The sequence below is a fragment of the Vulpes lagopus genome, chromosome 5 (assembly GCF_018345385.1).
Source record: "Vulpes lagopus strain Blue_001 chromosome 5, ASM1834538v1, whole genome shotgun sequence".
Lineage (NCBI taxonomy): Eukaryota > Metazoa > Chordata > Mammalia > Carnivora > Canidae > Vulpes > Vulpes lagopus.
The window spans coordinates 11,747,579-11,769,513 of record NC_054828.1 but is presented as its reverse complement, the minus strand read 5'-3'; the positions used below and the strand labels follow the sequence as shown (position 1 = coordinate 11,769,513).

The following is a 21,935-nucleotide window of genomic DNA, read 5'->3' as shown; positions in this document are numbered from 1 at the left end:
GGGAGACACACAGAGAGAGGCAGAGACACAGGCAGAGAGAGAAGCAGGCTCCATGCAGGGAGCCTGATATGGGACTCGATCCCGAGACTCCAGGATCACGCCCTAGATGAAAGGCAGGCACTAAACCGCTGAGCCACCCAGGGATCTCCTTGATAGAACTTTCAATACAAAGATATGATTGATGAGAAATCACTGGCTCACAGAGATCCTTTGGTGACTCCTTTGAGAAGCAACTCAAACCTGCTCATGGAAAGGGTCTTGTTAGCTCATACAACTGGCATACTCAGGATGCAGCCAGCTGGCTTGGGCACAGGAGGATCAGGGCCCCAATAACAGGAGCTGCAGGGCTCCGAGGGCTTTTCTTCACATGTTTTGGTTTTCTCAGCATGTTGGTTTCATTCTCTATGTGGTGGGAAAGATGGTCATCACCAGTCACAAGAAGTCTGACTCTGGGTGCACAGTCTGAGAACAGGAAAGTAACTCTCCCTCTCAGTGTCCCGGCGTCAAGTCCCAGGCAAGGCTCTGATTGGCCCTGTGTGGGTCCCTTGTCCAGCCGTGGCTTATTCTCTGATTGTCCAGTCTGCATGATGGGGTCTACCCCAGGGTGGGTGGTCCCAGAGCACTGGGTGGATGCCGAGTGGGTTCTCCCGGGGAAGGCGTGCAGATCACAAACATACTTGTATTAAGGAGCTTTTGCTTCAGGTCCAATAACAATCCTTCCATTTGCCATATGACTCCTTGATCTGTTTGTGTCTGACAAAGTTGGGGAGTCTTTGATGCTGGAGGATGGTCCCTTGATCAAAACCAGTTGTGTTGGGCCAGTTGAGGTGAAAATCCCTTTCAAGGGCAGAGTGTTTGATCTCAGTGAAATACTGGTTTGTCTTGTTGACATGCACACACGTGTACAGGACTTGGCAGGCTACTTGTGTTTGTCCTGAGGCAAAGGTGGACATCAGACTCCAGAGTTTTCCACTTTATTTCAGGCAACTTCCTAACAGCTGCTGAGTCTCCATGCGCTCCCTTCTTTTAACTTGCTCATGCTTCTCTTTCCTTCATTCTTCTTTTTTTCCTTAAATAAATTTTTAGAAAGTATTGATTGATGGATTGATGGATCAATTGAAGTACTCTCTACATACAACGTAGGGCTTAAACTCAACCCCGAGATCAACAGTCGCTCGCTTTTCCGACTGAGCCAGTCAGGCGCCCCTCACTTTTCTTTATAACTGATCCCTCAGTGTATGTACACTAAATGGCACAATACCACAGCTATATTTTACCAAGAGTTTTTCCACGAGTGTGCTTTGCAATTACCTTTGTGATACACTTATTAGCAATTGTCAGCACAGGGGCACCAGAGTGGCTCAGTCAGTTAAATGTCGGACTCTTGATTTCGGCTCAAGTCATGATTTTTGTGCTGGGTGTGGAGCCTGTTTAAAATTCTACCTCTCCCTCTGCTCCTACCCTCTGTAAAAAAACAGAAAAAACAAAAACAGAAACAAGAAACAATGCTAATGCAGATAGTGGACCTGCCTTTACAGGTGTACCTTCACTGCAGCCACCTTCTAGCCTCTCCATGGTGTCTGTCCGTGTTATCTACTGCTGTGTAACAAGCCACCCCAAAACTTAGTGGCTTAGGACAATAATCATTTTCCTTAGAAATATGAAATGTGGGCGTGGCGTGGCAGGGATAGCTCATCTCTGCTCCACATGGGCACTCAGCTGGGACTGGCGGAGCTCTTTCCAAGATGGCACATCCACGTGGCTACAAGTTGGTCTGGGCTATTAGCTGGAAGCTCAGCCAGATGCCTTACTTCTTCTCTACATGGGCCTTTCTCAGTATGGTGGCTGGGTTCCCAGAGAAGTAGTGGAAGCTGCCAGTCTTCTAGGGCCTGTGATGAAAGGTATAGGGAATAGTCCCAGGAGACACCTTAGTTCAAGAGGAGGGGACATAGATCTCACATCTTGACAGGAATTGTCAACATTTTTGACCATCTTTAATGTACCACAGTGCTTCATAGTGCAGGCTTCTGGACTCTTCTTCTTTTCCAGGTAGACTTATTTAAAACTTAAACAGGGGGATCCCTGGGTGGCTCAACAGTTTAGCACCTGCCTTTGGCACAGGGCATGATCCTGGAGACCCGGGATCAAGTCCCACATCAGGCTCCCTGCATGGAGCCTGCTTCTCCCTCTGCATGTGTCTCTGCCTCTCTCTCTGTGTCTCTCATGAATAAATAAAATCTTAAAAAAAAACCCCAAAACTTAAACATAGGGGCACCTGGGTGGCTCAGTGGTTGAGTCTCTGCCTTTGGCTCAGGTCATGATCCCGGGGTCCTGGGATTGAGTTCCGCATCAGGCTTCCTGGGAGGAGCCTGCTTCTCCCTTGGCCTGTGTCTCTGTCTCACTCTCTGTGTCTCTCACAAATAAATAAAGCTTAAAAAAAATAAAACTTAGACATAGCTGGTGTTAAGGGGGCTCATCGCATACATTTTCGTAGTTGCTTTATTTCTAAACTACAATGACAGATTATAATACACTGTGAACATTTTATGATAGATTGTTGCATTGTCTTTTTTTTTCTGGTGGTGAGACTTTTCTGCATCTAATTGATTTACAATGATTTTGAATGACTTGAGAGATTGGGCTGAGACAGTAATATCTCAAAAAGAATAAAAAAAAAACCAAACAAACAGGTGACAGACTTTTGAAACATTTTGCAATGAGCAGGAAACTTGGGGCTTTCTCCAGAAGTGCCGGCAAATCGGTTTTACTTCTGCAGAATTGAGAAAGGAGCGAGACAGGATATTCTGCTGGTCTTTTTTTCCGTGCTTAAATACATCTGCTATTTTTTATTTCAGGATTGATGGATTCGTTGCATGATGTACTTGGATTAAATACTTGGGCTAAGCCTCTCGTATATTTGCCCATCAGCTTCACTTGGTGGCAGATTTACATTCCGTCTGGATGCCAGATTGAATTAAATGCTTCTTTAAAGCCTGCAGCCTGACAAAAACCTTTCCCCAGTCAGCATTTTTACTGTATTAAAAAAATTAGCATCTGCAGGGAAATGATGCAGCCTACAGTTTCTTTTCTAGGGAAGAATCCAATTTAGCTTTTGGGGGATGATGTTGTAATTGGTCAGAGAACTGAGGATCCTAAATGAGGCTGGAGCCTGGAGGAGGTGGTTGCTTCACACTCCAGAGCTTTCCTCGTCCCATCTGAGTCATCCTGCCCCACCTGAATCACAGGAGATCTGGTTGATGTTGTGGATGAACACTCTTTGAGGGTAACTTTTGGCGTAATCAGCATTTCAACACTTCCCTGCCACCCTGTGGGACCACACACACTTTATTTACTGTTTCTTAGGTTTGAGAATTGCTTAGTCCCTTAATTTCTTGTTAGCCAGTGTTCAAGAGAAAGAAACTCATAGGTGACATGGCTGCTTTAATGATTTAATATTTAGATAATGGCTGGAAGGATTGCTGTGTAATTGTGTTCAGCATAAGAATGGGGAATAGGGTAGGAATGGGGGATAGGATTATCTATCTTTTAGGGTTGTGGTGACAAATTAATGCAGGTGACTCTTCAGTGCATATATTAGTTGTCTATTGCTGTGTAATGAAACACCCCCCTCTGCACCCCAAAAACTTAGCAGCTTAAAACAACACACATTATTTCAAAGTTCTGTGCGGCAGGAATCAGGGAGAGGCTGAGCTGGGTGGTCCTGGCTCGGGGGTCTCTCATGAGGCTGTGTTCAAGGTGGTGGCCAGCACTGTGGTCATCTACAGGCTGGGTGGGAGTAGGATCTGTTTCTAGGCTTATGCACACGGCTCTTGGCAGGCCTTAGCTCTTTGCCACATGGACCTAACCATACCTGGATGCCTGGATGCCTTTGCAACATGACCCAAGCAAGTGATGGGGGCGGGGGGAGAGGGGAGACAGTCTCTTGGTGGGTGAATGCTAGTATTTTTTATGACCTAATTTTGGGGGACACCTGGGTGGCTCAGTGGTTGAATATCTGCCTCTGGCTCAGGTCGTGATCCCAGGGTCCTGGGATCGAGTCCCGAATTGGGCTCCCCATGGGGAGCCTGCTTCTCCCTCTGCTATGCCTCTTTCTCTGTCTCTCTCATGAATAAATAAAATCTTAAAAAAAAAAAAATCCCTTCTCTAGAGGGCGTATATCTTCCCCCTCAACACTGGGTGCATCTTCCCAGCCTGGGAGGACAAAACCATGGGCATGACCAGGACTGGGGCAAAGCATATTTCTTGGAGCTCCCTGCTCCTCTTGCCCCTAGCAATTTAAAATCCCAAAAGGAGATGATTTTTTAAAAAAATAAATATTTATTTCACTATAGAGTGTAACCACAAATTTTGACAAAAGAAGAAAAAGGAAAGAAAAATGCCTCCATAAATCTAATACAACTACTGTTGACATTTTCTGGTATGTCCTTTCCAGAGTCTCCCCTGCCTGTGGCTTTCTAGTTTTATAGTAATAAGTAGCTCACAACTATAATCTCATAGCTTGCTTTTCACTTGACTTTGTCACACATGTAGCTTTGTGGCATGGTCTTTCACCATCTCTGAGTTTTTGAGAGCTGTGTTGTATTTTCTTAGGTGACTGTCCCATAATTTGCTCATTCTTTTTTTTTTTTCTCACTAACCCCATTCATTTATGTATTAAAGATATTTATTATTTATTTTTATGTGTTATTATGCTGTCACTATTTTTACCCATGCTATTTGCCTTTTAATTTTTATCTTTTTATTTAAATGGTCACATTAGTCACATCACTTAAGTATAGGGGGTGGTGCAAGGGCACCTGCCTGGCTTGGTCAGTGGAGACCATGACACTTGATCTTGTGGTTGGGAGTTCGAGGCCCACATTGGGTGTAAAGAGTACTTAAAAAGAAAGATATTTCACCTGAAACTAATACTGCACTGTATGTTAACTGGAATTTAAACAAAAATGTAAAAAAAATTAAGTATGGGCTGGAACCGTTAAGCCTTCTCCTTTGGTGAATTATCCCATTGCTTCTGAAGTTGGACAGTCCTTTATTATAACACCCTGTCACTTCCGGTTTCTAAATGGCTTTTAAAAACTGCTCTGGAATTAATTTTGAAGTGCGGTATGAAATAGGGATGCAAAATGAGGTTTATTTTCTTTTCCAAATTGCTGCCCGGTTGTACAAGGAGAACCAGGGAAGGCATCTCTGATCAGCTGAACCATGGAACCATGTCTAAGGAAATACAAAGAAGGCTGGCTGAAATGTTGGTACAATTAACCACATGGCAGATGATGGGAGAAGCAGCAGATGTCACATAGTTGGGCATTCGTGAATTATTTGTTGCAGGACCTCCAACTTTGATTGGCACAGGGCGCTCAGCTGCCTTCAGTGGCTGGGAGGTGTGATGTGCGTAGCACAGGGCTTGACATTATGGGAACAGTCCTAGTGAAGAGATTTGTTTTGAAAAAGGTCTTGGGAAAGGAAGGGTGGGGGGCTGAAGGGGCCTGAATCTGGTTTGTGTATCATCTTTATGAATATGGTGAATCCAGCTTTCTGGATTTAGGGAGACATGTTTACATGTTTTGGCCCTGGGGAAACTATGCCAAGTACTGTTACAGGGTAAGCACCTCTGGACAGGCTCAGGCTGCCGAGCGTCACTGCTACAACTGCACGCGGCTGGAGGGAGAGGTGTTTGCACATAGGTCGTGGGCCCCGGTGGTTGAGGCCAGGAGGAAGAGGACGTTTCTAGAAACGTGGATCCAGAGAGCTGCATCCCTTGAATTCTGAGTGGATACAGGGCCCCGCAGAACCGGTGAGAAAGCGATCATCAGTTATTTCATGTATGAATGCTTTCCGCAGCCTACTCCTAAATGGGTCAAGAGTGCCTGATGGGAGTGTGTAGGAAGGCAGCAGAGTCCTGGCAAGGGAGAGAGCGAGAAGGGCTGGAGTAACCAGGAAATGCAGTTAGAAACGCCTCCTTGCCCACGCTGAGCCGGACTCTGTACAAACAGCCAGCGAACCACCTCGGAAAGGATCCTCACTGAAGGACGGCATGGTGACAGTGTTACAAAACTTGCTCGGGCAGACCAGGGTCACGGCGTTGTGCAGGAAGCCGGAGGGCAGGGGCAGGGCAAGGTGCCCAGTAGGAGAGAGAAGACGTAGATGTTGAAGATCGAAGCCAGGGAGTGCAGTTGTGGGGCGGGTGCCCCTCGGCGCTGCTGCTGAGGCAGAAACCTTAGATAAGGTGGCCTTGTGGGAGCCGTCCTATTTCTGTCTGGTGACAGCAGCCAGGCCTGTGATGATAAGTGGGGCTGCCCCCACCTTCATGGCTTCTGGAAACAGAGGTGGGGGCGGGGAAAGGCAGACTGGTCAGGTGAGCAGAGTGGCACAAGCCTCGGGGCTGTGGGATGGGGCTAGGGATGCCTGGCCGGACCCCGGGAGTCGCCTAACTTCTCTGAGCTGATGTCTTCCTCAGGGGTGAGTCCCACCCACCCCAGGTGATGGAGGATATTAGAACTTCTGTTTGAAGTGCCTGCCACAAACCCTTGTGAAGATGAGGACAGCTCCACCTGTGCCATGGCCCACAGGCAGGCGGGATCCTGGTTCATCTGAAGAGTGGACCAGAAGGAAATGGGACTGCTGAGCACATGATGGGGACAGAACCGAGCCAGGTGCTCAGTGACAGTTTACTTGCAGACAAGCCTGGCTTGTGGAAGGTGGCTCTACCTGGCAGGTGATGCCCTTCCCTGGACCCCGCCTCCTAGGCACTGAAGGACCGGACCAGAGGGGAGACCACTGCACGGCCACCCCTCCACCTCGACACGCTCTCCGTGTGGTCTGGTCACTGTGAAGACCTGAATGGTCTTTGGCAACCACGTGTCGGTGGGACAGAGGGACTGGCTGTGGGCCTGGGTGGGAGTAGCATGGCTGTCAGAGCTCCTCCTTGTTGCCGTCGAGGGGCTGGACCGGAAGCCCTGGGGCTGGGGAGCTACCCACTGGCCGCTGGCCCCCATCCTCCCGGGGCCTGCCCACGGTGGCATAGTCCCGCAGGAGCCCGCTCTCTATTCCGTGCCGCCGGAGGCTCTCGGTACCCATGAGCCCCTGCATTCTCAGGTACCCTTGCTGGCAGAAGGGTGGCAGCTTCTGGTGTGTTAGGGCAAACAGGAAGCAGGATTCTACACAAAAGCAAAAGGAGATAAAAGACTAAGATAAAGAGGTATGGGGAGAGGTGCAGGAGGTGTGGGTGCTGTTGCCCTGGGGCCTCACCCAGTGCCCTCCACCCCTTGAGCTGGGGAGCTGACTTCTGTAGGTATCTCATCTCTGACCTGATCAGCCACGGATCCCGACCCTCCCCGAAGTCCCAAGAATAGGAGGCTGCCCTGACATTCTGGAAGGATGAGGCTCCAAATGGAAAGCAAATCACAGAAATGACTCAGCTCCCAGAGATCAGGGCCCAACAGGCTGCTCTGCAGGGAACCGGCACCGGCTGGGAGCTCAGCCACTCAGGAGCAAACCCTCAGCCTCTTCTTCTGGAAGCTGGCCTGGCTGGGCCGGGAGCTTGGGGCTCAGTGGTATTCTGAGCTCAGAGCTGCCTGCAAGGAATTATTCCCTCAGCGATCTCTGGGTTGCAAATACTGCGTGTAAAGTGTTGTTGTGAGCACAGTGGGGCATGGAAAGAGAAAACGTGTGAGCCCTGGTCTGTGCCATGGTGGGAAGCTGGTGCAGGGGTCCAGGCAGCTCTAGTGGGAAACAGCTGTGGATATTTATCATTTAGACACATGAAGAAACCACCAGGGAAGCTAGAAGTAGTTCCTTCTGGGACTGAGGGCGGAAGTGAGAAACAGTCTTTTAGCTGAGTGCTTATATAACTTTTGACTTCAACAACAGAAAAGATGAAACAGTCTTCTTGGGGATTTAGAGACAGGATGGGAAGGAGCAAACGTCCAAAAATTACTCTGAGTCGTTTCTCTCAAAAGCACCTTACAAAGGATGTTGTGAGGCTCACATGGGTGAACAGGCACAGAAAGCCACACAAATGGTACTTCTGAGTTTCTGACCTCTGGCACCGACGGCCCTCGGCAGAACAGGCAAGATCAGTCCTCTCTGAGCAGGGAGGACTGCAGACGCAGGGGGAAGATGGGAGGGCAAGTACCACCTTCTGATGACCTACGTTGCCCCTTTTGCAGGGGCCGGGGGCAGAGGAGCCCTGCAGAATCCAGGGCCAGAGCTAGCTGCTGCATGTCAGCTAAAGGGGTAGAGAAAAGCCCACTCTCTGCCAGCTGGCCCCAAGTTGGGAGAATTCTTCCAAGCTGGACACAGTGATGCTCAGAGGTTTGTAGTGTTGAGCAATATCTAGGGAGCGGGAGCCAGGAGGCTCAAGGGCCTGGATGATGCAGCCAGAACCCAGGGCAGGATACGCCCCTGACCAGCGCTGCTTTGTGTGCTCCTGACACCTTGAGAAACAGGCAGAGGTTTTTTTGTTTGTTTGTTTACAGGGGGAGGTTTTGTATGGAGATCTCTAGAGCTGCGTCCTGGGTGAGCGTGTGGTCACAGCTGACAGTCTGCAGAAAGCCAGCACTTCAGAGCTGCTTAGCCCTGTGCTATGAATCACCTCTAGGTGTATTTAGACTATGGGCCTGCACTACTGTTTTATGCCATCTCTCTTCATGTACACATTTTTTTATTTCAAAGTTGATTGGATCTGAAACAAAGACACTTGCTCTCTGACCTGCAGGCCAGAGACTGACCATCTGTAAGCTGGTCTGATTTGAGTAGTGCCTGATACACAGCTAGTGTTGTATGATAGAGAAGAGTAGGTAACCTAGGCATTCAGGGTGTAAAAAAAAATAAAAGGCTTGTTGGCTTGTTTTAGTTGGTTCTCCCTCTGGATCATCAGATTTCTCTGTCAGCTACTTTCCAGTTCACCAATTCTCTCTCCATCTCTGTCTAATGTGCTACTTTATCTTTGAGGTTCTCCGTCCACATTTTTATTTTATTTTATTTATTTACTTATCTACTTATTTACTTATTTATTTATTTTTTACCTACGCCTTTTTAAAGATTTATTTATTTGAGAGAGAGAGAGAGAGTGAGTGAGCACGTGAGCAGGGGGAAGGGGCAGAAGGAGAGGGAGAATCTCAAAAAGACTCCCCGCTGAGTGTGGGGCCCCAATGGGGCTTGATCCCAAGGACCCCAAGATCACGACCTGAGCTGAAATCACGAGTTGGATGTTTAACTGACTGAGCTACCCTGGCGCCCCTAGGCTGAGTTATTACATTTTTTTTTCATTTTCCAGAAGTTTTATGGATCTTTCTGAATGCTGCCCCTTCCATGTTTCTGATAACTTTTTTCATTCCTTTACATATTTTAAACTTTGTATCCTCTGTTTGTTACTATTCCAATTCCTGTAGTCTTTTTGGTTTAATAGAAAAGTTTGTTGTTTCTACTGACCCTCCCTCATGGCAGTTTGTATCCTTATGTGTTATGTGCTTTTTCCTTGGGGGGTGGGGGTGGTATATGTTCAACTTACTTGGAACTTTATCTGTGGGAATTTTTTGACCCCTGTTTTGTATGTATGTACATATGTATTTCTTCAGTTTTAAAGTTGGTTTCTTCACAGAAGACTTGCATTTACTTCTGTGGTTTTTGCACCATGATGATAGTATGAGGTTTGGCCCCAAACTCACATGAATGAGGCAGTTAGAAATTCTCAGGGGAGGGATACCTGGGTGGTTCACTGGTTGAGTGTCTGCCTTTGGCTCAGGTCATGATCCCGGGGTTCTGGGATTGAGTCCCACACATCAGGTTCTCTGCAGGGAGCCTGCTTCTCCCTCTGCCTATGTCTCTGCCTTGGTCTCTCATGAATAAATAAAATCTTAAAAAAAAAATTCTCAGGGGAGTTTTTCCCTTTATCTACCCAGGGCCAAAAGGATGAGTCTCCACCATCTTCCTCTGAGAGTGTTTTGTGTTTTCTAGTTGATCCACTGAGATCCAAGCTTAAGAGAAGGTCTCTAAACAGACCTCCTATCCTGTTCCAGCCTCACCTTCCCACCCCCAAGCGCTGGTCAGTTACCCAGACTCTAGGCTACTGATTTTTGGCAGATATGCCACATCTAGTGGTAGCTTTATGCTTTTCCTAAGAGTTCCCCTTTTCTCCTGCCAATTCTTTAAAAATGACATCCTATTCAGTGACTTCAAGTGTGCGGCACCAGGAAGGGTTTCTGTGAACATCTGATCTACCTTGTGGATAACAGAATTCTTGGTTTTGGGTTTCTAGATATGAATCCTGAAACTCCACAGGGCAGTGGTCTATTTGGTCTTTTATCAATCCCCCTGCACAGTTCCTTGGCCCTTCTAGGAACTTAGGTTACCTGCATAGAAGCTTCGCAAATCAGTGTCCAGACAGTTCTCCAGGAAGCGCCTCAAAGGAAGGATGTGCCCCACTGGGGCGGTCCAGTCGGTCAGGAAATCTTCCACAATGTGGTGGATGGCCGTGGGCCGAGGCAGGGCCCAGTCAGCAGGGCGGAACCTCACCTCCTGCTCTGTGGGGAGGAGATGGGGAGCTGTGTCAGAGCCCCGAGGCTAGGCTTCCCATCCTGGAGCTGACCATGGGATCCCCACACATTCCAGGCACTTCCCTTGCCCCTTTGTGCTCGGCTCTCCTGACACACTCCCTGTGGGCAGTGGCCAGCCTCTTCAAGGGTCATCTCTTGTGTCTATAAGCTTGGCATGAGGAAGAGGCTACATTTGTTCCTTGTGGTATCAGAAAGCAGAACCAAGAGTAATCACTCGCACTTAGTGTTTTTCTAAGATGCATGCGGACTCAGGTGCACTGAGCCCGTCTCAGAACTGCACTTTCTGTGAGGAGACTCAAAGGCTCTGCATCAGAAGGGGTCTGAGAGCTCACCTAGTCCAGCTCCCGTTCTGGTGGGGCCTCACTCCTGTGGTGTCCCAGGCACACGGCCACTAAGCCATGACTCGACTACCCTTGTATCGGGAAACTTGGCTTTAGGGGCAACCCATTCCATGTTGGACAGCTTTGACTACTAAGCCTGTGTTCTTGTCACTTCTTCCAGATGATACTATCTCTGGCTGTTTGTAGAGCATCATCTTCCAAGTGATAGCTCCTCAGTTTCTGAAGCAGGGGATGTGTTCTGTAGGGGGGGTTCACCTGCTGCTAGCTACTCTGGGCCAGGGGCTGGGCTTGTGTGCTGTGCTTCTTTAAAAAAAAAAAAAAAAAAAAACCCGAACACCTTTTTTTTTTTTTTTTTTTTAAAGTAAGCTCTATACTCCCTGTGGGGCTTAAACTCACAACCTTGAGATAAGAGTCACATGCCTCACTGACTGAGCCACCTAGATGCCCTGCATTCTGCATTTTTCATCTCATTTATCCTCACACAATCCTATGGTTATTCCCATTTTGCAAGTGAGGAAGCGGAGGTTGAGAGAGATTAAGTAATGGTCCAAGGCCACACAGCACAGCCTGAGGACACCTGAGAAGGCATATCCTGAGGACACTGCCCAGCTCGTGTGCTTTTAGGCTGCATACTCCTGTTAACCACCTCCAGCTTCTATCCTTGTTCCCTTTGGGAGTCAGTCCCCAGGTTCCCTCCCCCTCCATGCCCAGCCTCCTTTGGCAACACACAGCAAGACAGTGTTCCTCTTACTATGTGGCGCCTGGAGGAGGTCACAGCACTGCGCGGCCTGCCCAAGTCACACGGTATGCGCCAGAATCTGGGGACACCGTGTCTTATTCCTAGGCCTTCCGCCCCATTTGGTTTCTGGGTGGTGTCCCCCAGTGTCCTCTGTCAGCTGGGAGAGTTGGGTGAGGGCTTAGTGATGGCAGGTGATAGACCGTGGGGTCCGAGCAGTGCCTGGTCCTAAAGCCCGTGCGCAGGGGACAGCAGAGGCCTGGCTCACCGGTGGGGAGGTGCCGGTAGTAGTAGATGACGGGATGGAGGAAGTTAGACTGCCAGGCGTCTTCTGTGTGCCCCACAGACCGGTCATAAAAGAAGACGTCCTTGTCGGGCCCAGAGAAGTTTCTGCCGTACTCCATGTTGATGACGAAGAGCCCGTGCTGGGCCTTCCTTCCTGTGATGGTCTCCAGCTGTGCCAGCATCTGCATGGGAAACTCCTCCAGGTACTCAAAGGCTGTGGCGTTCCTGGCGATAAGAGCAGTGTGGGAGGGCCAGAGCCTCAGTACTGCAGCAGAGGAGAGAGGGGCCTGCGTGCACGTGCGTGTGTGTGTGTGTGTGTGTCTCCTGTACAATCCAACAGCATACAAGCTCTGGTCATCCCCACGCATCTCATTTTACAATTACTGTAGCAGCCGAGCCCTGGCTTACACCTGGGACAGACTCCAGAAAACTCTGAGTAACCCGAGATGTACCTGGGGGAAGGAGGACCCAGGCTGAGAGAACTCTCGCAGAAAAGCCCTGGGAGGGGGTGAGTGCCTTGGTGTCTCTGAGGGGGCAGGAAGGTGGCTAGCATGGCCAGAGTGGTCTGGCGGAGAAGCAGGTAGAGGAGGGCTCATGTGTGCAGCGACAGGAACTTTGGGATTCACGTGGCCTGAGAAGGGAAACCCCGGCCCCTGGAGAGTACTGAACAGAAACCAGTGTGTGTGACTTGTGTCTTAGGGGCCCACCAGGCCGCTGTGTTGAGCCGGCCGTGGGGCAGAGGTGGGAGGAAGGTTAGTTCAGGTGAGATGCTGGGGCTGGGGAGAGGCGGTCAGATTCGTGACACAATTTGAAGGGAGAGCTTACAGGGTTTGTGGAGAGCCTGAACGTGGAGGTCGGGTATGGCAGGAGGAGTCAGGGTGACGGGAAGTCCTGCGCTGCGCACTGGGACTTCCTTGCAGTCCCTGCACTAGGTGCTGGGTCAGGCTGCTCCCCTCTTACTGTGGGACTCCCTCCCCCGCTTCTCACCTGCCACCTGTCCTCTGAGTGCCCTCACCTGCAGCCCTTCTCCCTCCCAGCTCTGCCGGGGGTGATCTGTGATCTGCTACCCATCACTTAACTGATAAGGAGCCAACATGGTCCTGGCCTGAGGGAGTCCCTTTGGGCCACCCTGGTGCTACGCATCATTGCGGTTTACTGCTCACCTGCTCGGTGCCAAATGCTCTACCAATTCCCTTTCCTCCTGCCTGCAAGGTGATGTTATCCCCATTTTGCAGATGAGAGGAAGGCTCAGAGAGGCAGACTGACTTGCCTCAGGTCACACAGGCAGAGCTCAGATGCACACCCAGGTCTGTCCATCTGCCTGCAGAACTCGTGGCGTTGATGTCATGGGATGTTTTCCTGCAGAGCAGATCCCCCCTGCCCCCCACAGGCTTCACCTTAGGAGGGGAGCCCGGGGCCACTCCACACGTGGAGCAGGCAGAGAAGAGCTAGGACAGGGTGAACGGTGAGGCTGGGCTACTCACTCCTTCAAAAGGATGACGTCGGCCAGCACGCTGAACATCTGGTAGAGCCCAGAAGCCTCGTTCACGCGCCGGACGATGGAGTTGGTCAGCTGTGAGATGGGGTGCTCGGTGGAAGGCCAGGGGACGCGGTGGTGGCGGTGCTCCAGCAGGCGGTGAACAGCACGCACTGGAAAGGCCGGAGGGAGGAACAGCACACCGCACTTGAGATTTGATCTTTCACCACATGGAGGAATGCACGGTCCTCATCGCCTCCTTAGAGCTCAAGACACGCTTGTAAGCATGGCTCCAAGAGGATGCCTTTGGAGCAAGGTCAGCACAGGCTTCCTACCAAGGGCCGGACGGGCCATGGTCCGGGCTTTGCTTCCAGTGTGAAGGCGGCCCTGGACAGGAGCTGCAGGGATGGGCGTGGCCGGTGCAGGCTCCAGGGCCCTGTGAAGTCCCTGCATAAGCCTTCCCGGGTCTGCCAGCACTGGACCCTGCGCCTTCCTCTCACCCTGCTCCCCTTCCACGGCTCCCGTTTCTCCTGCTGGAGACCCTTTCAGTGCCCCCTCCCTTCCACATCTATAACCAAACCATCACTAAATCCTACTGGTGTAAGACCAGAAAAGCGACAGCTGTCTGAAATGACAGAGACATGAACTGCTGCATGTCTGGTGCTGCCGTACACAGTTGGAAATCGGGCCTGCCCTTCCCAAGCAGATCAACACAAGGCCCCAGTCCAAGAGAGGCAAGGACACAGACAGTGCACATGATGGGAGACTCCGCAGGCCAACGGTCCCAGGAGAGCCGATCGGCCCCACCAGACATCTGGCTCTAGAGGAAACAATAGCTAAGCTGAATTCTGCATAGGGGTCGAGGAACAACACAACACAGCTGGTGGGGAAGTGGGAGGTGGGGAGTCGCTGAGAGAGGCTTAAGGCCGAAGCAGAGGAAAGGTAAGATTTTTTTAAAAGGGTGTCTTGGCGGGGACCATGCAGCTGGATGGAAGCCAGAGAGACCCTGAAGACACAGGAATACCAGTCAGGAGAGACGAAGGGGATACGTGTCAGATGGAGGTGGGTGGGCTGACAGAGATATAGCAGGAGGACAGACAGGCTGGGCATCTGGCATGTCCTTCCACACGGTTATGGTCCGTGCTGTCCATATTTTATCTTCTGTTGGCTTTCCTCTGCCTTACTGAAGGCTCCTGGTCTCCCCGGGGACTGGTTTCTCAGGTTTTTTTTTTTTTTTGGTTTCTCAGGTTTGAGCAGGATGTGCACAGCCACACCAGCCCTCCCGCCGCAGGGTCCTCGCGGGTAGTAGTGGCCACACAGCAGTGGCTCGCTGGACACATAGGGCGGTTTCCTATGTGCTGGAGCACAGTGGACGGCTGTGAGCTTAAAGATCAGCCACCAGTGGATTTAAATGACCCTTCTGCCGTCCCTTGGCTGGGTGACTTTGGGGAAGTTACTTAGGTTCTCTGTGCTCAAGGGACAGACTCTTCCACTTCAGGTTGTGGGGCTGGGTGTGATCTGCAAATATTTTGTTTTACAGACAGCTAACACTCTCTGGTTTCCTTCTCTAATATGCATGGGACGTAAAATATATCATCTGGAAACCAAACACGGTTATTTTTCCCTGCCAAACTGGAAGGACGGTAAAAGGCAAAGCTCATAGAAGTCCTCAAATTAAATACAGAAAAGCCCAGATGCAGGACGCAGAACCCCTGTGGTGTTTGTGACAAAATTAACAGGCCCGTGGAACACTCGCTACGCACCAGAGCATCCACCCTGCAGCCTGCCTGGAGCACAGAACACTTATACCCTCAGGACTCATGTGATCCAACTGTAGTTTTTATTGGAATTTGTTGATACCCAGAGAATCTGTGCATGGTGTCTTGTAGCTGCAGGGTCCCTGGCTGTTGCCTTAGTTCGTACAACAGCTCCTCGAGGGCGGAGAGTTTATCTTATTTACATCTCTGACATCAGGCTGTCCAAGGGAGGCTTATAGAGGTCACGAAGCCTCGCCTCTCAGACCACCAGCTAGGGAGGAACCCCCACGAGCAATCCTCAAGCTCTGCCTTCTTGCCAATACCTGGTGCTTCACTGGCACAGGGCTGAAGCATGTAACTGGCCACCCCCAGATGTACTTACTTTCACGCCTTACCTGACACTTTTCTAGATCTAGCCTCAGACCACGAAAACCTGTGGCCATCTGTCCCAGACGGGGAATTTAAGGCAATCGACTACCCAACGAACCCTCCCATTAAGACTGCTGCAAATCAGGAGTATGTTTACAAACTCTGGGGATGTTTCTCTCTGTCAGGCTCACCTGTGTATCGGAATCCATGGATGAAGCCCCCGGCAGATTTCCGGTAATCCACAGAGTGGCTGGCGGTGCCCAGGACAAAAAGACCCCGGCTTCCTTTGGATTCATAGCTAGCTTTGACTAGTGGGTACTTCTTGCTGAACTCACCACTGGAGGACAATCTGAGGGACCTATTGGGTGGAAAGGGTGGTTAATAAAAACTGCTGGGGGCACCTGGGTTGCTCAGTGGTTAGTGTCTGCCTTCAGCTCAGGGTGTGATCCCAGGGTCCTGGGATTGAGTCCTGCATTTGGCTCCCCGCAGGAAGCCTGCTTCTCCCTCTGCCTGTGTCTCTGCCTCTCTCTCTATGTCTCTCATGAATAAATAAAAATAAAAAAAATACAAATCACTGCTGTGTACAAATCACTACCTTACACGCTCAGCACTGAGCTAAGTAAACGTGCTTTATATTGCTTATTGTACCGAAATCACACTGGGACCACAGGAGCTGGGTAGGGTGATCTCTGTTTCACAGATGGAATAGCTGAGGCTCAGGCTGAAGATGTGGTGGGTCAGGGACATAACTAGGATTCGAGCCACACGTGAGGCTAGGCTCTGGGCTCCAACTAGGTCCCATGTGACCCGCTGGGACATGGGTTTGCCTCAGGCTCTCAGTTTCTCCTTGTCTGCCTGTGTCCTGGCCAGAGGAGAGTGAGGCACTGGATGGATTTTTTGATACCAAGCCTTGCCAAGGGACTGTGGCAGCAACATCCACAGCAAAGCAGTTGAAAACAATTATAAGCGATGTTGGCAGCAACCGTTTTATTAAGTGTATGATACATGCTGACTGCTTTCCTATGTTAATCCTCATGATAACTGTAGGAAAGAGAAACTATGATCCTCATTTTAGTGATGGACAAAGGGGGCACAGCATGGTTAAGTAGCTTTCCCAGAGCCTGCAGACATGGTCAGTCGAGAATCTTAGACTGACCCCAGTGCCTGTCCCCTTTGCCACTAGGCTACACTGTCTTTTGGCAAGTTCACCTCCTCATTCTGACTGAGCTCACTCTGCCCTCCCTCGGGTGGAAGATCACAACGCAAATGAAGTCCACTGTCCAGGTCCTGCTGCTGCTCCAGGATGGAGGTGCTCAGGGCCACCTGTCCTTGTGAGGACAGAGAGCTCAGGTCCCGGGCCAGGACTCTGACAGTGGAGTCCTGAAAGCCCTGCCGTGGGCCCGCTGGATGGTGACTCTCCCCTCCCCACCCCCAGAGAGGTATTAGGAGGGGTTTGCAAAGTGATCTCAGCTCCACCCCAGTTTGAACTTACTTGTTGAAAATGGAGAAGTCGAACTTCCAGCCCAGGCAGCGGATGACCCGGTCATAAGCCACACGCATGGCAAAGTTGTCGTTGTCATCCTGGGGGAGGGTGATGGCATCGGCACTCTGGTTGCTTTCCTCCAGGAAGAACTTCAGGGTGATGCGGAACTTGCCCTCGTGGTCCTTTACGACGGCCAGATCCGTCAGGTCGGACTCAAGCAACCCATCCAAGGACTTCAGCTGGTAAGTGTCCAGCAGGCCATTGTTGATGGCCCTGGGGCCCAAGGGAAATGCCAGGAGAGAGAGAGAAAGAGAAAGAGAAAGAGAGAGAGAGAGAGAGAAGTCTGAACAGGGTACCAGGGAGACTCTGAAGAAGGGGTGGTTGTGCCAGTGGGGTCAGGAATGGCTTTGGAGGGGGCTGGCAGGAGAGAATCCCTGAGCAGCCCCTGGCATACCTGAGGTCTCCAACGTAGTGGGTGGCCCAGGATAGCCGGACCCGGGAGCGGCTCAGCATGTGGATGAAGTTGGTGACACCCAAGATGTTCTCTGCCGTCTCAAAGGCAGAGTTCCCACGCCCCAGGATCAGCACATTTTGACCCTCGAAGTCCTTGGGGTCCACGGACACAGACTCATAACCCTCCACATGTTCAGAGCCAGGAAAGTCAACCTGGTTGGGGACCCACAAACCAGTGGCTACCAGAAGCACACTGCGGGGAGGGGACAGAGGGAAGACAGCTTAGTTTCGTAGCTGTAAGACTGTGACATGAAAATCACTCCCTGGACCTGCTGCCTGGCTCACTCACCTCACCCAGACTGCCGGTTCCTAAAAAAAACCACAGAGGAAGGTCCATTCATTCACCTGTTGACTGACTTCTCCCACAGCACCTGAGACACTGCACCCCTGCCCCTGACTGAGCCTGCTCCAGAGGACAGTTTCCCTTACGCCTTAGTGGGATGATGTCAAACACGAGAACTAATACAGCTCTCTGACCGAGGAGAAGGTGACACATGACAAATCGAATAATTCACCTAATTTTGAACACAGCAGCGAGGCCAAGTATTGCCGTCAGTGAGGAAAATGAAACTTGGTGGTCCATTTTGCCTTTTCTGATGGCCGGGCTGATGCAGGGGACTGCCCAGCAGAAATTCTGCCCCAGGCTCCCTACCAGGTGTTTCAAGCATCATCTCACTGCCTAAAGCAGCCCTGAGCTGGTGTTACTTGGCCTGCTTTATGGGTGAGGAGACACAGGCCGTGCAGGCCCACCGCCTCCAAAGCTCCTGCGACAGCAGAGCCAGAACCTGAAAGCGGATCAGCCTGACTCCCGACTCTTGCACTTCAACTAGTGGGCATTACAGTCCTGTGCGGGGGCAGCCGGGAGCCAGACCCTGCTGCCTGCAGAATGGTCTGATTATGGGTGGTTTTGAAAACAGAACTGTGTGGCCTGTAGAAGACATATGAAGCCCCCGTGGGTCCTTGTTTTTGGACCCTCATCCACCCAGCTCAGATCTGACTCCCCTATGTTGTTGCCGGGCTCTCTATAATGCTTGCAAGTCCCAAGCCGGCACAGTCCTTCTTTCCCTCGGCTGTCATGAGCTGGGAGCAAGGCTGGGCCTCCCATGAAGGGCATGAGAAGATGAACTCTGGGCACCTGCTTGGAGCCAGGTGCCTGACTAATGGCTAGGAAGGGAGAAGCAGTCGTGTGTAACAGAAAGAACAGAGGCTTTGGGGTCAGGAACACATGAGCTCAGATAGCGCCAGTGCCGCTTACTAACTGTGACATAGCATCAGTGACTCAACTTCTCTGAGTTTCAGCTGTTCATCTGTAAAACAAGGATTAGTGACCTTTCCCCAGGGTCCTTGTGAGGCCTGAATCAGGGCAGTAGAATGTGTGGCTCTGAGTTTGGATTGTCTATACAACGTTAAGCTTTCTCCCAAGCCAAACCAAGCTAAAGCTGAATGCTGGCATCACTGCCTGGGGGGCCTCCCACTCTAGCCCAATTCTGAAATCCCACCGAGCCCATCTAACACTTGCAGGACATTTTCCCCAGAATGTCTTTTGAGAAACACTAGGTCTAGGAGATACTCTTCAGAAAGGGCTCTGTGCGTACATAAGCCACGTGATGTGGAACACCCAATGTTGATGTCACAGTGAACGTGTTATTAAACGCTGACAAATCCTGGAGGAGGAGCTGGGTCGTATTTTCCAAGCACATTTGATCACAATTTTCTTTAGGATGCATTTGGGCAATGATGGCTGAGCTAAATCCTCTCAGCACTGGATTTCAGTGGGAGCAAAGGATAGCAGAAATGACATTCCCTTGGAGCGCCTGGGTGGCTCAGTCGGTTGGGCGGTGGACTCTTCATTTTGGCCCAGGTCATGATCTCAGGGTCATGAGATGGAGCCTGGAGTCTGGCTCGCACTCAGCCCAGAGTCTGCTTGAGAGTCTCTCTCCTCTGCCCTCCCCCCGCTTGAAAGCTAGCGTGCCTGTGCTCTCTCTAAATGAATACAATTCTAAAAAAAACCCAAAACCCAAGAAATGGCCTTGTTCTCTCATTTTTTCCACACCTACCGGCTGATCAAGGGGTGCCAGCAGGCGGGCTCTGGGACCGGTTCCTTACCTGCACCGGTGTGCCTGGCCCGTCTGGTCGGTCAGGATGAAGTAGTGGCCATTCCAGGCCTGCCGGTCCTTGTCCAGAGTGACGTGGGCAATGGTGGTGTTGTAGAGCACGCGCAGCCGCAGCCGGTCTGCGAAGTCGCCCAGGTAGCGCACCATGTCGCCCGCGTCGGGGAAGTAGGCGCGGGAGTAGTGTCTGAAGAGCAGCTGCGGGTCGTGGCTGAGCAGAGAGTTCCAGTCGTGGCGCAGGTTGAACTCGGCGTTGGCCTTGCCCGTGTGCCGCTTGTTGATGCTGATGAGCCTGCGGTGGCGCGGGTAGCGCGCGAAGAAGCTGCCGGGCCGCGGGGCGCGCTCGAACACGGCGTAGTCCCTCCCGGCCCGCTGCAAGAAGTAGGCCATCTGCAGCCCCGCGGGCCCGGCGCCCAGCACGCAGTAGTCCCGGTGCGGGGGCGCCGCGGTCCGGGCCGGCCGCAGGCACAGCGCCGGGTGCAGGGCGAAGGTCAGGAGCAGCCCCGGCGGGCCCCACAGCCGGGCCGCGGCCGCGAGGCGCATCCTGCAGCAGCCCGGGACGTGAGGCCTCGCTCGCGGGGTGGCCCCTCGAGGCCCGGGGGGGGGGGCAGGGGCTGGCCTGGGCGCTCAGCGCCAGGCGCGGTCGAGCCGGGACCACAAGCCAGGGGCCCCCGAGCTCATCTGCCTGCCTCCTTCCTTTCAAGCTCGAAACTGGGGCTCCCCCGAGGGAATCCGAACGCCTCCATCGCCTCCGGGGCCTCGGTTGCCAGGGGAGCCATCCCCCTACTCATCGCCACGGTGGCACGAGGGTAGGTGTTCCCCCACCCTCCCCCTAGTTTGAGGGGTGCCCAACACCTTTCCCGGGTCCTCGCGGCTCACTCTCGAGGGGCAGGTCTCTTCGGCCGGGCTCCAACCCGAAGGAGGTGTGGCCCGCAGGGATACGCCCCCAGCAGGTGGCCGGCGCGCCCGACCGCTGACCACGTGACGGGGACGGCCCGCACACCTGCCGCCGCGCGCGCTCTCGGGTGCTCTCCGCGCGCGCGCGCTGTCCTCGCCCGCAGCGCCCGCAGCGCCCGCCTCGCCGCACGGAGCGCGGACCGAGCCGCGCGGGACCCAGCCCGCAGAGGACTGAGGCGGCGCTCCCCGCAGGCGCCGCGGCCGCCCCGCCCCGCCCCTCCCGCGCGGCCAATCGCAGGGGCCGCGGTCACGTGCGCGGCGCGCGGCACGCCGGGAGGGGCGGGGCGGGGCGGGCGCGAGCTCCTGGCGGCGCGGGACGGGCGCGCACGTGCTGGCAGCGGGCGTCCAGGCTCAGCCTCTCCACGTGCGCGGGCAGATGGCTTTTGGAGATCAATGCAGTGCTTCCACCCACCGTTAACGTAGCCAAACACCTGCTGGCTACCCACCTTTGGGGGACCGGAAGCCAGGCCGAAGTTGGCACAGAGAAAAGCAACTAACAGGTGCTTGCTGACCAACAGGCATGACTGGCTGGGTGTCCCACCGGCAGGAGAGGTAGGCGATTGTTTCCCGCATTCTGTGGTCACCGGCCAAATGGAGGTTTAGCAGAAAGAGACTGCAAGAGGTTTTGCAGGAGGCCAACCAGTTCAGCGGAACCTGGAATTAATTCCCCAACCCCCGCTTTACTCCAAATTACAAGCTCTTTCCTAAGTTTTTTATTCGTGAATCATGCTTTGCATTCTCGGTAATGTAAACAAAGTGGCCTACGATAGGCCAGTGTAGACACCAATCCACTGCTCATACACAGGTACGAGTGGAGCTGAAATGGAGGGAATGTGAACAGCAGGAAGATGATCCTGAGCCGCCATTGAGGTAAACTGGGTGATCAAGGCTGGCTTTGCACGGGTGGAATGTGGACCCCGGCTGGAGTTACAGGGGCAGAACCTAGGCTGTTTTGAGAGTACAGAAACCTTCAAGGGTCATTAAATAGTCCAGTGAGATGGGGCTGAGGGTTCTCACGGGAAAGCAGCCATGCCTGCTGTGGAAAGAACTTGATGGTCTATGGTCTAGCTTTGCATGGCTGGAGCTTCTTATTAAAAATTTTCCCTGGGGAAAAAGTCTTCCCTGACCTCTCAGAACAAAATACCCATTAAGGAGTGCCACTTCATCTGTTTATAGCCTGTATCCATGTCAGAGAAAAGGCCCATAGAGCAGAAATGATCTTATTCTCTCGTGACCTCAGTGCTTCCTCCAGCACCTGGCATACAGGCCACCAGTAAGCATCTGTTCAATCAACACTGAAACCAGAAAGGCTATGCAAAATACCAAAAA

General features: G+C 52.1%; 1 protein-coding gene across 2 annotated transcripts; it reads right to left on the bottom strand.

Moving 5' to 3' along the window:
• Positions 1-4,318: 4,318 nt before the first annotated feature.
• Positions 4,319-20,804, bottom strand: FOXRED2 (FAD dependent oxidoreductase domain containing 2). Of its 2 annotated transcripts, XM_041756831.1 has the most exons (9): positions 19,645-20,804; positions 17,480-17,731; positions 17,035-17,298; positions 15,734-15,900; positions 13,424-13,589; positions 11,923-12,164; positions 10,374-10,544; positions 6,996-7,178; positions 4,319-6,335 (listed from the first exon to the last, which is right to left on the bottom strand). In XM_041756831.1, exons 1-9 carry the CDS (start codon positions 20,190-20,192, stop codon positions 6,268-6,270), a joined length of 2,061 nt encoding a protein of 686 aa, XP_041612765.1. In that variant the 5' UTR covers positions 20,193-20,804; the 3' UTR covers positions 4,319-6,267. The 2 variants fall into 2 exon arrangements, with proteins under 2 accessions (XP_041612765.1, XP_041612766.1); XM_041756832.1 differs by lacking the exon at positions 6,996-7,178.
• Positions 20,805-21,935: the final 1,131 nt, after the last annotated feature.

Bases quoted from the DNA above. Each gene is read 5' to 3' on its own strand.
- FOXRED2 (XM_041756831.1), bottom strand. From the start codon at position 20,192: ATGCGCCTCGCGGCCGCGGCCCGGCTGTGGGGCCCGCCGGGGCTGCTC. The intron at 15,901-17,034 runs GTAAGTTCAAAC...TCCACCCAATAG, and splicing joins GACTTCTCCATTTTCAACAA to GTCCCTCAGATTGTCCTCCA. The intron at 12,165-13,423 runs GTGAGTAGCCCA...TCTTATCGCCAG, and splicing joins GACGTCATCCTTTTGAAGGA to GAACGCCACAGCCTTTGAGT.